General features: G+C 36.1%; 1 protein-coding gene across 2 annotated transcripts in view; it reads right to left on the reverse strand.

Moving 5' to 3' along the window:
• Nucleotides 1-15553, reverse strand: part of SHOC1 (shortage in chiasmata 1) — a 113168-nt gene that overhangs the window by 53468 nt on the left and 44147 nt on the right. For both annotated transcript variants that reach the window (XM_054520443.2, XM_054520444.2), the window contains 4 exons: nucleotides 12132-12239; nucleotides 10277-10385; nucleotides 5532-5626; nucleotides 2340-2582 (listed from right to left, as the gene is read on the reverse strand). In XM_054520443.2, the coding sequence (XP_054376418.1) occupies nucleotides 2340-2582; nucleotides 5532-5626; nucleotides 10277-10385; nucleotides 12132-12239 (555 nt within the window). The remainder of the gene's footprint in view (nucleotides 1-2339; nucleotides 2583-5531; nucleotides 5627-10276; nucleotides 10386-12131; nucleotides 12240-15553) is intronic.

The raw sequence follows: 15553 nt of genomic DNA on the forward strand, positions 1-15553 counted from the left end.
TTGATTTCATGTCTTTGCTATTGTGAATAGTGCTGTGATGAACATATTAGTGCATGTATGAGATAAAAGACCTCTACAAGGAGAACTACAAAACACTGCTGAAAGAAATCATAGATGACACAAATAAAAGGAAAAACATTACATCCTCATGGATTGGAAGAATCAATATAGTTAAAATGACCATACTGCCCAAAGCAATGTACAGATTCAACACTATTCCTATCAAACTATCAACATCATTTTCCACAGACCTAGGAAAAACTATTCTAAAGTTCATATAAAACCAAAAAAGAACCTGAGTAGCCAAAGCAATCTTAAGCGAAAAGAATAAAGCCAGAGGCATCACATTACCTGATTCCAACTATACTATAGAGCTAGGGTAACCAAAATGCCAAGGTACTGGTACAAAAACAGATACGAGGACTAATGGGACAGAAGAGAGAACCTAGAAATAAAGTCGCACACCTACAGCCATCAGATCTTCAACAAAGCCAACAAAAATAAGCAAGGGGGAAAGAACTCCCTATTCAATAAATGGTTCTGGGATAGCTGGCTAGCCATATACAGAAGAATAAAACTGGATCCCTACCTTTCACCATATATAAAAATTAACTCAAGATGGATTAAATATTTACATGTGAGACCTTAAACTATAAGAATCATAGAGGAAAACCTAGGAAACACCATTCTGGACATCAGCCTTGGGAAAGAATTTATGACTAAGTCCTCAAAAGCAATCGCAACAAAAACAAAAATTGCTGAGTGGGACCTAATGAAACTAAAGAGCTTCTGCACAGCAAAAGAAACTATCAACAGAGTAAACAGATAGTCTACAGAATGGGAGAAAATAATCACAAACTATGCATCCAACTAAGATTTAATATCCAGAATCTACAAGGAATTTAAACAATTGAACAAGCAAAAAACAACCCCATTAAAAAATGGGCAAAAGACATGAACAGACACTTCTCAAAAGAAGACTTACAAGACTTACAACATATGAAAAAAGTGCTCAACATCACCAATCATCAGAGAAATGCAAATCAAAGCTACAGTGAGGTACCATTTCATACCATTCAGAATGGCTACTATTAAAAAGTCAAAAAACAATAGAGGCTGGTAAGGCTGTGGAGAAAAGAGAATACTTATACACTCTGGGTGGGGTATGTAAATTAGTTCAGCCACTGTGGAAACAGTTTGGAGATTTATCAAAGAACTTAAAACAGAACTACGTTCGACCCAGCAATCCCATTACTGGGTATATATTAAAAAAAATCGTTCTGTCTTCTGTGTTTGAAACACTCCTTGCTGATAACAATTCTTATTCAGATTCCTTATCTCCTTAGACCAATCTCCCAACATAGATAGTAATTTCTAAAATTTATTTCTAAGTATGTTCATTATCCTATAATAAACTATAAACTTTCCCAAATCTGGCTGGGCACGGTGGCTCATGCCTGTAATCCCAGCATTTTGGGAGGCTGAGGCGGGCAGATCACTTGAGGTCAGGAGTTCGAGACCAGCCTGGCTAACATGGTGAAACCCCATCTCTACTAAAAATACAAAAATTAGCCGGGCATGGTGGTGGGCACCTGTAATCCCAGCTACCTGGGAGGCTGAGGCAGGAGAATCACTTGAACCCGGGAGGTGGAGGTTGCAGTGGGTCGAGATCATGCCACTGTGCTCCAGCCTGGGCAACAGAGTGAGACTGTGTCTCAAAACATACAAACAAACAAAAAAAAACAAACCCCCCCCACACACAAAATATATAATTCATGCTAAATATGTTTAATTTACTATTAATATAATGCCGTATATAGCAACCCAAATAGCTCAAGACATAGATACTCAAAAGACATTTTTGCCTTCTTAAGTTGTACAGTAAAAAATGAATTAGTAAACTTTTAAGTAACAAAGGAAGATCCTCTATTGTTAAAGAGTGATATTATTGAATGCTAATGTTCAGCTGTTAGGTCAAAAAACAGTTACTGCAAAATGCTGGTTTGTGTCTAGGCCGATGTGAACAGAAACTGCTAGCAATTTAATCATTTATAAAAGGAAACAAAGTCACTGTAAATGAAAATGGCTAGAAATTTAAAAACTGAGACTACTGGATTTTAGGACATAACAAGATTTTAGGGTTAGCTAGTCAAACTTCATCATTTTTTCAAGAAAATGGGACCTAGAGAAATCCAAAGTCATAAATTCTGGCAGAGCCAGGGCCTATATGGAATGCTAGAGCCTAGTGATTTTCCCAATTACCTAGAGGAAATCCAGAATCTAACATTTTCACATTCTGAAAATGTTTACATAACTAATATTTACTATTATGTACTTACATTCTAATTGAAGCACTTTCGTAGGCAAAAATATCTCAATTTTAGTGTCATTAGAAGACAAATTATCATGGCAAAAATATGTATTCAGATGTTCCAATGTTTCCACCATTTTCAGATTTAGTCCTGCTTGTTTCCACCACTCTGCCTTTTGTGGATTAATCACAAGGCTTTCTTCTTTAACAGAAAATATCTTTTTCAAATCTGTAACTGAATATTGGCTGTGGGGCTCTTGAATTCTTGGCACTTACAAAAAAAATAAAAAACAAATAGTTAGAAACAGTCTACAAAGCAAAAGAAACAAAACACAATAAACAGAACCACACTGGAATTTCTTTATGAAATGCATTTTTATGCATTAGAAAAAAAGTGAAACTTCAAGTTATAGCTGGTATTTTTGTCTCAAGATGCTAATATTTCTAAAATTTCAAGCTATTATAGCAGTAGAAGTCACATAAAGGATTTATTTCACTCTTTGAAAATATCAAAAAGTTAAAATTATTCTAATATTTAGTAGAAGGAAATCTTATTTTGACCATTTTCAATTATTAAATGTTTGATTAACATTTTGAAGTAATATAAGCTTTATTAAATTAGAAATTCTAACTCATTATAATAAGCCTAAACAAGAAAATATATTTGTTCAGATTTTATGATGACTATATCATCTTAGATATTGTGGTACAGAGCTTACTGCCTGATTACTTTCTAGCCTAAACGGGAGAAATCATAACATATGGAGGAACTGAAGTAGCACAACTACCTAATATTATTATCTGCATTATAAACATCAACCTGAAATTAGGATTATAAATTTTGAAACTCTAATTTTGGAATGGTGCTTTTATAATGACAGTAATATTAAGAAATTAAAACTTAAAAATACTAATATTAATAATAGTAATTACTACTAAAAAACATCTGGCACTGTGCTAAGTGCTTTCTTTGCATGCATTATTCTTAATTAATCCCTAAATAATTCTATAAGATAGGTATAATTTTTAATAGTTTTATTAAAGTATAACTGACATGCAATAAACTACACATATTTTGAGTGAAAAGTCTCATAAGTTTTGATATATTTATACATTCATGAATCCATTACCACAATCAAGGTAATGAACATGTCCATTCCCTCCAAAGTTTTGTATCCCTCCTGCCTCTTTATATCTCCCTTCTAATCTTCCTCATCCCCCAACCCCTGTCCCACTGTTCTGCTTCCTGCCACTATAAACTACATTTTCTAGAATTTTATATAAATGGAATTATGCCATATGAATTTTTTGTGGTTTCTGTCATTCTGCATAATTATTCTGAGATCATCTATGTTGTGTATATCAACAGTCCATTCCTTTTTTTCAGATAGAAATAATTGTAGATTCACATGCAGTTGCAAGAAATAATACAAGATGTCTTGTTCCCCCTTTTTTTGCTTTAAAAGTATATCATACTATGTAACTGATAATTTCAATATATGACCTGATTTTGATGTCTAATGTTTCTGCTGTATCTCACTGATGATGCCAATATATTTTGTGATTTTTGTCTATTAGCATGTGTTTCTTTCAACTTTGTGGAAGGTCTTTGAAGCATGAGTTGAAGTATATTCTTCCAGAAAAAAATTTATTTTCCTCTAGAAAGGATTTACTTTTGTTTCTCTATGTGTTTGGGAAGCACTGTCAACCTGGAACCACTTTAAATTAAATCACCACTATTTTTAAAAGTATATAGGTGGTTTGAATTCAGACTGCAACCAGGCATGATGGCTGCCTTCTGGTTAGAAGTACTTAAGAGAAATTTTTTTTTCTTTTCCTCTCTTCCAGCTCCAAGGTAGAAATATGCAAATTTATTCGGAGTTCCCTTCTATATATGGTGGTTTATTTTTGTATGCTCTTATTTTGATGGTAGTTTGTTGAATTCCCAGTTTTATGTAGGGGTCCCCTATCAGACCCTCCACGTAGGATATTTCTTGATTCTACACTACATGTCGACCTCAAAACAGAAGTTCAAAGTCTCCAAGGTTTAACAGAAAGCTTGGAGTGAAAGCCAGCTTTGGTGCTTACTTGCTTCCCAGGATTCCTGTTTTCACTTTGTTTTTGGCCTCCAAAGGCAACTCAGTGATTCATTTAAAAAATTTTTAAAACAATACCTTATCCAAAGTTCCATTTCCGTGATGGAATAGTTCAGACACAGACAAGAGTTTAACTTACTCAGATAAATTTTGAATATACATGTGAAATGTATATTCACCTCAAAATTATTTTGTTAAACTATAAACAAGTTTTGCTAAAATGTTATTTATTTATTTTTGAGATGGAGTCTCACCATGTTGCTCAGGCTGGAGTGCAGCGGTGATCTCAGCTCCTGCAACTTCCACCTCCCTGGTTCAAGTGATTCTCCTGCCTCAGCCTCCAGAGTAGCTGGGACTACAGACGTGCACCACCATGCTCAGCTAATTTTTGTATTTTTAGTAGAGAAGGGGTTTCAACATGTTGGCCAGACTGTTCTTGAACTCCTGGCCTCAAGTGATCCGCCCTTGTCGGCCTCCCAAAGTACTGGGATTACAAGTGTGAGCCACGGTGCCCGGCCATTTTTTTTTGTTTTGTTTGTTTGTTCGTTTGTTTGAGACAGAGACTTGCTCCGTCGCGTAGGCTGGAGTGCAATGGCGCCATCTCGGCTCACTGTAACCTCCGCCTCCCAGGTTCAAGTGTTCTTGGGCCTCAGCCTCCCGAGTAGCTGGGACTAAAGGTGCGCTCCGACACTCCCGGCTAATTTCCGGCCGTTGTTAAAATGTTTTTGAATGTCCTTTTTGGAAAGCTTGGGAAACTAAAACTTTTAACATTAGATGTGATTTATTTTTATTTTTATTTTTTTTACAAACAACTCACAACCTTGGAAATACAAATTACATGTATGGGACTGTTTTATGTACTACTTGTATTTCATTTCATTTCTTTTCTTTTCCTTGTCCTATGTATAGGGATTACCCAGAAAATCAGCAAGATCCGGATCTTGTCATATACTTCTGCACCTAGCATAATGAACCTTATGGAAGATATCTTGGTATTTTAGCTTTAGGCGAAGTTATATATTCTGTTAAGAAATGGTCAAAGAAAAAGGATATCCCACATTTCTACTGGTTATACCTTTTTATCTATACTTTCTATTTATCACTTAAAAGCAATTAATCTTTACCTGTAAGCAAAAATGGGTTCAAAGGGCTTCTACATCTTTCTAATTGCCACATCATGTAGTATTTATTAGCTGATTCTTCAGCAGTAAGCAAATTACTGAAAAAAAAGAGTTAAAGTTTAATACATTAATAATATTGAGTCTTTTGTATAATAAAATTTTATTTTATTTTATTTTATTTTATTTTTTTGAGACAGAGTCTCGCTCTGTCACCCAGGCTGGAGTACAATGGCACTATCTTGGCTCACTGCAACCTCCGCCCCAGATTCAAGCGATTCTCCTGTCTCAGCCTCCCGAGCAGCTGGCATTACAGGCATCTGCCATCACGCCTGACTAATTTTTGTATTTTTAGTAGAGGTGGGGTTTCACCATGTGGGCCAGGCTGGTCTCCAGCTCCTGACCTCAAGTGATCCGCCCACCTCGGCCTCCCAAAGTGCTGGGATTACAGGTGTGAGCCACCGCGCCTGGCCCAGAATTTTATTTTTAAAAAGTATTTTTAAAGTACTTTTACACTTAAAATCAAGTGAAAAATTAACTTTATAAATGTGTAAACTGCAGTCGAGTTCTACAGACCAAATATCAAACACAGTACTCACTTCCTCCATCCTTGGGAAAGTCTGGTAATTTGTAAACTCAATTGTTCCTACTTGACTATAAATTACTCCCACCTCCACCTCCCACAGTGGAACCTGGAGCCGAGAGGGCTGACTTGGGAGAGTTTTAGCACTTCCCTCCATAAACTATGCTAGCGTCAACCTTATACGCCACCAAAAATAAAAATACAATATAAGTAAAATTACCATGCTTACCATGCAAATAGCAACCTCAACAAAAATTTTTATAAAATTGCTGTCCCCAAGTCCATTCCATATAGAAATTCTGGATCCTCTACTGGCTGAGGATCAGAATTATGAAAAAGTCCTTCTCTGGAGATGGCAGAGTCCTAAAGTTTAGTTCAAGACCTTCAATCTTGGTGGGTTTGTGAGTGAGTGATGTGTGTCTGTGTATGTGTGTTTAGGGGTACTGTGGGGAGAAGGGAGAAAATATGCATGACAATCAGTGTAAATTACAGCTCATCTGTAGCTATGACGCTACTAGCCTTGGTAGGGGAAAGACTATTAATTCATAAACCCCTTAATCTGTGTCCCAAGCTTCCTGCTACCCTGAGTGAGAACTGATTGTATTCTGTTTCTCTGTTCATATGGAACATATATGAGCATGCTAATTATAAGTATTGCCAGTTAAATTGACAGTCTAGGTCAGTGGAAAGCTAGGTTTTATGTCTGAGGCATCCAGTTTACCCACATAATCCAAAAATCTGGTCATGTGGTAGAAAATTTGAGAATCTAGACAATTCCTGAATCTTACCAAGGTTTCTCTGACAACACCTCAGACTGTAAGCAACTATTTTAAAGTGAAAGGAAGGGGTTATATTTAGCAAGCCATGTCCAATATAGACACATTTTCACTCTTAATGGAGATTTCTGAAGGCAGGTCTGAATCTGATACATTGTTCATAAAAATATATTACAAGTCAGCAGTCAGTAGGTTAATAAAATCTTATGCCATACAGACTTTTCTTTTTTAGCCCATAAAATCTAGCATAGAATATTATATGTGGTAGGCACTAAAAATGTTGTTAACTGGGTATTATTTTCAGCCAAAATGTTGTGCTCTGAAATAAAAATAATTGGGACCATAAAAATAAGTTAAAGCTACAATAACATTCTTTATTATTTTTCCTTCTTTTTTTAAAAAAATTTTAACACCTTTTCTCCTTGTTTTTAGTTTTACAGTTGAGATATACAGTAGTTCCCCCTTATCCATGAGTTCACTATACTCGGTTTCATTTATCTGTGGTCAACTGCAGTCCAAACTATTAAATAGAATATTCCATAAACTATTCATTAGTTTTAAATTGCACTGTTGCGAGCAGTGTGATGAAATTTCACGCCATCCTACACCATCTCGCCCAGGATGTGAATCATCCCTTTGCCCAGCATATCCGCACTATATATACTCACTACCTGCCCATTAGTCACTTAGTAGCATTCTCAGTTATCAGATCGGCTGTTGCAGAATCACAGTGCCTGTGTTCAAGTAACCCTTTCTGTATTTAATAATGACTCCAAAGCACAAGAGTAATGAGGATGGTATTTGTTATGGTTGTTCTATTTTACTATTTTACCATAGTTATTGCTGTTAATGTCTTACTATGGCTAATTTATAAATTAAACCTTATCATAGGTATGAATATATGAGAAAAAACAGTATATATAGGGTTCAATAACATTCACAGTTTCAGGCATCCATTTAAGGTCTTGGAATTTATTCTCCCGGTATAAAGGGGGACTACTGTAAACTCATTTTTAAAATATGGATTTTTAAGCTTTTACAGTCACCAAACAAATGGAAGTGATTTATCTCTTGCTGGTAAATGTAGTAGTGAGGGGACAACTTCTTTCAGTTGTTTCAAATGGCTCTAAAACCATTAGCTAATTTGAAAGCTTTTTCTTCTAACTTTGCCAAATCATAAGTCATTAGTTAAGATTTGTTTCATAAATTCTTATTAGATATTTGAGTTATAACAATAGACATATAACTTGTGATTAAAAAGAGCTTATTATGGTTTAAATACTTTTAAAATCAAACTGAAATTAAAGATCATACTAATTTCTGCTAGTTTCTGTTTCTAAAAATGCCAGTTTGCCATAACAGATGGATTAGGGTGTATGGACTAAATAAAAGAGTAAAAGGGCACTAACAAAAACAGTATATGTCCTGCAAATAAATATCTTGTACCTTAGCAAGAGAACTAAAAGTATTTAAACAAAGTATATGTAGTTTCCATACTTGTCCTATGCTCTTTTTAGGGCTCATATCTGATACGGACAATTCTTAGTTCATGATAGAACTCTGTATAGCACAAATTTACTCCAGAAATGTAAATAACTCTTAGCCAGAAGATAAAGATATATTTAGGGCCCTCAGTCTTATGCTTTGACACTTTTCTGAGACCATTAATAGAAGCCTAAGCAGCCAGTGATGAATTATAGAGCCTTGACTCCAGCTGGTCCCAGTAATCCAAATAGCACTCTCCTCTGGGAGATCAGCTAATTATAACAAGAACTCAAACCTAATACACACAGTTCCCACAGTTTCCAGTCCTGGAATAATTAGAGACTCGTAGACTTTACTGTCGTTTTCCTGAAAATATGTTATTTTAGGACACATTAAGTTCTAGGTTTACAGTAGACTAATTGTACTGGTTATGTTCCCAATTTTGTAACTGGTGTAAGAAGCAGAGGAATGGAGTGGCTTTATTCCAGGATAGCAGACTAATCAATCTTAGAAAACAGTAAGTTACATGTATGCTGCATGATTTAAGACAGCAATGAAAGCTATCTCAGACTCTGTCAAAGGGCAAGGATGCTGGGCTATTAAGCTATGCAGTTTTGGCTCAAACTAGAATATAATGACCTAGCCCTACAATATCAATTCTACAATTTCAGACTATTCTGTGCAATAACGATGGGGTATTGAACAAGTTTATGAATCAAGCCTTGGTTCTGTATGTCTGGTCCACCCAACACTGAGACCACATTGACAAGAGGTGAACAAGGTCAGTGGATGTCCTCTGTTAGAGATAGGACATGACCCCTTGCACTCTTAATGGGAATAAACTGATAGCCAAATCTATTGATCAACGATTGTCCACACTGCTCTGTGATCTTTGGCTATTTCTGGCCACAGACCTATGACAAATCTTTTAGTAGACCTCTTAACGACCTTATGAGGTAGATACTATTATTATCCCAGTATTGTAGATTAAAAAAACCTGAGGCACAGAACAATTAAAGTTGCAGTTAGAAAGTGATAGAGCCAGGCAATCTGGCTCTAGTTCAGAGCTTCTAACCACTTATTATGAGCTGAATTGTGTCCCCACAAAATTCTTATATTGAAGTCCTAATCCTCAGTACCTCAGAATGTGATTGTATTTCGAGACAAGGTCTTTAAAGAGGTAATTAAGTTAAACAGGGCCATTAATACAACATGACTGGTGTCCTTATAAGAACAGGAGATTGGGGTATAGACAATGATAGAGGAAAGAATGTATGAAGGCAAAGGGACATCTATAAGCCAAGGAGGGAGGTCTTAGAATGAAACCAACCCGGCTGACACTTTGTTCTTTCACTTCTCACCTCCAGAACTGTGAAGGAATAAATTTCTATTGTTTAAGTCATCTAATCTGTGGTATTTGTTAGGGCAGCCCTAGCAAACTAATACACCGCTACATTGCCTTTCATGGCAGTGATTGCCAGTAGAGACAGTGCCATTAGTAAGTGTCCAGTGGCAATGTCCTAAGCACACTATTCCAATGCCAGGATCTTAAAAACTTTTTAAGTTATTTATTTTTAATGATAATATATTCACATTAAAAATACTGAAATATATAAAAGCCATACTGTGAAAAATCTCCTACCCACATTGCTAGGTTACCTAGTTCTTTTCTGGATACAACCAATATTACTTGTTTCTTGTGTGCCCTTCTAAAGATACTCTTTGCATACAAAACCAAATATATACATATATTTATATATTCCTTTTAGTTACTTATTACAGACACTGTACTAGCTCTTAAATTTTTTCATAGAGGTATCTTGGAAATTGCTTTTATATGGAGAGATTTAAATAAAGACTGCTTGTTCTGAATTGCAACTTGGGTTCTAGATATAATCTTTACTTACATTTTACAAACCGGAGATAATGGAAATGTCTGAAGTTCTGTACGTAATGAATTCACTGAAGAATGTTGGCATGTTAGGAATAGAGGAGTTAGTGGCATTTCTAACTCTCCTGGAATATATGAAAATTAAAGTTATGCAAACATTGAATAATATTAAGTAGGCTAGGCGTGGTGGCTCACACGTATAATTCTACCACTTTGGGAGGCTGAGGTGGGAGAATCACTTGAGTCCAGGAGTTTAAGACCTGGGCAACATGGCAAGATCAGTCTCTACAAAAAGTACAAAATTAGCCAGCAGTGGTGGCACATGCCTGTAGTCCTAGCTACCTGGGAAGCTGAGCTGGAACGATTGCTTGAGCCCAGGAATTTGAGATTGCAATGAGCTGTGAATGTGTCACTGTACTCCAACCTGGGCAACAAAGCAAGCCTTTGTCTCTAAAAAAATAAATAAATAAAAATTAAGTATAATTTAGAACATTTTGTAAGCAACTATTATGTTTGGTCATTCTGTTAAAACAAAAATATTTCAATAAAAAGAAATTTGAGTTGAGATATAAAATGTCTTAAATGTCTGTCTATATAAGGAATTACATATATATAACATTGTGTCTCAATTACAACCGTGGTGATTTTTAAAAAATCACATTGATAGCTAAACTTTATTGAGTTTACTGTGTTTAACATAAATTCCAAGAGCTTTATATGTATTAAGGCTTTTGATTCTGACAGCTTGTGTTGTCAGTACTTAGGCAATAGAATTATTTTTATTTCCAAAGAAAGAAAAAACTTATTATTTTTATTTCCATACTAATTATTAGTGATGTTAAACAAACTGTATTATAAAGAGTAATTATTCACCTTAATGACTCTGGACTCTAGATGGCCTAGCACAGAATTATATATTTATAGGGCGGGCTTGAAAAAGTGATTCTTATGTATTGCTAACTAGTAAGTGTGGTTTTATTACTTTCATAAATAAAGCAGTAAACTTTCAAATAGATAATTCAGAAGATCCAATTATATTAAGTATCAGGGCCATCAGTATAGTTAAGCAACACAATTTGGCATTGTACTGGAACAAAAGACGATTCTAAGATTCAAAATTTGGTAGAATAATAATATTAACAATAATGATGACATAGAGAATGATAACATTGCTTTGGGAGATTAAAAATCCAAATTTTAAAAAAATGTGACAGTGGTCAGCAAGATTGCTAATATTGAGATAAAATATGAAATTTTATTTAGTGAGCTATAATATTTTAAGGTTTCTATTTTTAATATTAATCCTATTTCCTCCATTCCTCTTCTACAATCTTTGTAACTGCCATCTATATGTTATTCAGTTTTTTTTTTGTTTGTTTTGAGACAGAGTCTAGCTGTTGCCCAGGCTGGAGTGCAGTGGTGTAATCTCTGCTCACTACAACCTCCATCTCACCAGTTCAAGCCATTCTCATGCCTCAGCCTCCTGAGTATCTGGGATTACAGCCATGTGTCACCATGCCTGCCTGGTTAATTTTTGTAATTTTAGTAGAGATAGTGTTTCGTCATATTGACCAGGCTGGTCTTGAACTCTTGACCTTAAGTGATCCGTCCACCTCAGCCTCCCAAAGTGCTGGGATTACAGGAATGAACCACTGCACTAGGCCTATTATTCAGTTTTGATGCCAGTAGAATTCTGAGTTAATAATAGTAATAAATATAAAGGGGCAAATAAGAAAAAATGACAGGATTATAACAATCCAATTTTAAACATGGAAACTGACTCACAGTACACTGTATATGTGAATGTACTGTACTTTTACATCATAAATAGGTAATCCCCAATAAGCTCAATGATTTATCAAAATTTCTACCTGGTTTACTGCACTCTTCTGGTTCACTCTGGCTTTGAATGGTCAAAATCTGTGTGGAGCTGAATTTTATATCCCCGATATCCTCAATTCCATGCTTGTTAGTAAGATCTGAAAAGGAAGAAACTCTGCTATCAGCAAATGTACCATTTGCCAATTAATTTGTAAATTAATTTTCTGTAACCTTGTTCAGTGGCATTTTCCTTTTAAAGTATCTATATTGTTTTATTGCATGTCAATTTTTCCTTTTAGAGAGAAGTAGAGATTTATACTTCTGAAGAAAATGCTAACTTAGGTAAATAACTATTCCCCCATGCACACTCCTTGTTACCCTTCAACTGTCAATCAGAATTACCCCAGGAAAATAAAAATGGCAAAATATACATAATCACTGGAAGGTAAGATAGGGTGGGCAATCCATAAGCCACAAACTTCAAAGAATGAGGTCGCTTTGAAGGGTTTCATCTCTATCAATATGTGACGACTTTCTATGCCTTGCTTAGCTGGAACTCTACTTGTCTATATTAATACTGCCACTTTGGCTTTCTTTTTTCTTTCTTTTATCTCCCTTCTTCCCTCCCTCCCTCTCTTCCTTTTTCCTCACTTCCTCCTTCCTTTCCAGCTGCCTGACACATTTTACCTATCCCTTTTTTATCTTTTGCCTTCCTTCCTTCCTTTTTTCCTTCCTTCTTTCCTTCCTTCGTTCCCTCCCTCCCCTCCCCCCCTTCCTTCCTTCCTTCCTCCCTCCCTTCCTCTCTCCCTCCCTCCTTTGTTTCCAGCTGTCTGACACATTTTGCCTATCCCTTTTTTATCTTTTGGCTTTCTTTCTTCCCTCCCTTCCCTCCTTCCTTCTCCACCCTAGATGTCTGACACATTTTGCCTATCCTTTTATTTTCCCTCCCTCCCTCCCTCCTTTCCTGCCTTCCTTCCTGCCTTCCTTCCCCAGCTGTCTGACACATTTTCACTATCCCTTTATTTTTTACCTTTTGGCTTTTTTTCTTTCTTTTCTTAAGGCTCAACTCTTGAAAACAACATACTCAGTGGTTCTTTATTGAAAGACATAGATTTTGTATTTTGTTTTTTGAAATTATGATGCATCTTATAATCTGTATGTGCGTTTAGAATGTTTCTTTCTTCCCTAAAAATTCTTAAGTTGATAATACATCTTGCAGTTGGTAGGATCTTTGAATCAGACATATGGTCATTATATTTGCTTTTTAAATTTAATCTAAGAATCGATCTCTCTTTTAATAGAGAAGCTTAACCAATTTATATTTACTCAAACAAAGGTGATACTTTTATAATCTTATTTTATGCTTCCAATGCCTTTTGCTTGCTTTGCTCTCCTTTATTTCCATAGAATTAATTCTATTGCTCAGTTTTTTTATTTTTTTCTCTGTTAGTTCAGAAGTTATACATGTTATCAGGTTTTAAGTTCAGGGGTACATGTACAGGATGTGCAGGTTTGTTACATAGGTAAGCATGTGCCATGGTGGTTTGCTGCACAGATCATCTCATCACCTAGGTATTAAGCCCAGCATCCATTAGCTATTCTTCCTGATGCTCTTCCTCCCCCTACATCCCCCCCGATAGGCCCTAGTGTGTGTTGTTCCCTCCACCATGTGTCCATGTGTTCTCATCGTTCAGCTCCCACTTATAAGTGAGAACATGCGGTGTTTGGCTTTCTGTTCCTGCATTAGTTTGCTGAGGACAATGACTTCCAACTCCATCCATGTACCTGCAAAGGACATAATCTCATTCCTTTTTATGGCTGTATAGTATTCCATGGTGTATATGTACCACATTTTCTTTATCCAATCTATCATTGATGGGCATTCAGGTTGGTTCCATGTCTTTGCTATTGTGAATAGTGCTGCAATGAACATACACGCCCATCTATCTTTATAATAGGATAATTTATATTCCTTTGGGTATATATATACCCAGTAATGGGATTGCTGGGTCAAATGGTATTTCTGCTTCTAAGTCTTTGAGGAATCGCCACACTGTCTTCCACAATGGTTGAACTAATTTTCACTCCCACCAACAGTGTAAAAGCATTCCTTTTTCTCCACAACCTTACCAACATCTATTGTTTTTTTACTTTTTAATAATAGCCATTCTGACTGGCATGAGATGTTATCTCATTGTGGCTTTGATTTGCATTTCTCTAATGATCAGGGATGTTGAGGTTTTTTTTTCTTTTTTTCCATGTTTGTTGGCTGCATGTATGTATTGTTCTTCTTTTTCTTCGTTTTTTTTTTTTTTTTTTGAGACAGAGTCTTGCTCTGTCACCCAGGCTGGATGGAGTGCAATGGCGTGGTCTCAGCTCACTGCAACCTCTACCTCCCAAGTTCAAATGATTCTCCTGCCTCAGCCTCCCCAGTAACTGGGACTACAGGCACTTGCCACCATGCCTGGCTAATTTTTGTATTTTTAGTAGAGACGGGGTTTCACCATGTTGGCCAGGCTGGTCTCAAACTCCTGACCTCAAGTGATCTGCCCACCTCGGCCTCCCAAAGTGCTGGGATTACAGGTGTGAGCCTCTGCACCTGGCCATATGTCTTTTTTTGAGAAATGTCTGTTCATGTCCTTTGCCCACTTTTGGGGGTTGTTTGCTTTTTTCTTGTACATTTGTTTAAGTTCTTTGTAGACTCATTTGACCTTTGTCAAATGGATAGATTGCAAAAATTTTCTCCCATTTTGTAGGCTGTCTCTTCACTCTGATGATAGTTTCTTTTGCTGTGCAGAAGCTCTTTAGTTTAATTAGATCCCATTTGTCAATCTTTGCTTTTATTGCAATTGCTTTTGGCATTTTTGTCATGCAATCTCTGCCCATGCCTATGTCCTGAATGGTATTGACTAGATTTTTTTTCTAGGATTTTTATAGTTTTGGGTTTTACATTTAAGTCTTTACTCCATCTTGAGTTAATTATTGTATATGATGTAAGAAAGGGGTCCAGTTTCAGTTTTCTGCATGTAGCTCTGCCAGCTCCCCCAGCACCATTTATTAAATAGGGAGTCCTTACCCCATTGCTTGTTTTTGTCAGGTTTGTTGAAGATCAGATGGTTGTAGGTGTGCGGTCTTATTTGAGTTCTCTATTCTGTTCCATTGGTCTATGTGTCTGTTCTTGTACCAGTAACATGCTGTTTTGGTTACTGGAGCCTTGTAGCATAGTTTGAAGTTGGGTAGCATGATGCCTCCAGCTTTGTTCTTTTTGCTTAGGATTGTCTTGGCTATTTGGGCTGTTTTTTGGTTCCATACAAACTGCTTGCCTGCTGTTGGTGTATAGGAATGCTAGCAATTTTTGCACATTGATTTTGTATCCTGAGACTTTGCTGAAGTTGCTTATCAGCTTAAGAAGCTTTTGGGCTGAGAACATCTTATTTTAAATCAATGCATTATCATTAATTTTATAATATAT

Source organism: Pongo abelii, chromosome 13, assembly GCF_028885655.2.
Source record: "Pongo abelii isolate AG06213 chromosome 13, NHGRI_mPonAbe1-v2.0_pri, whole genome shotgun sequence".
Classification (NCBI taxonomy): domain Eukaryota; kingdom Metazoa; phylum Chordata; class Mammalia; order Primates; family Hominidae; genus Pongo; species Pongo abelii.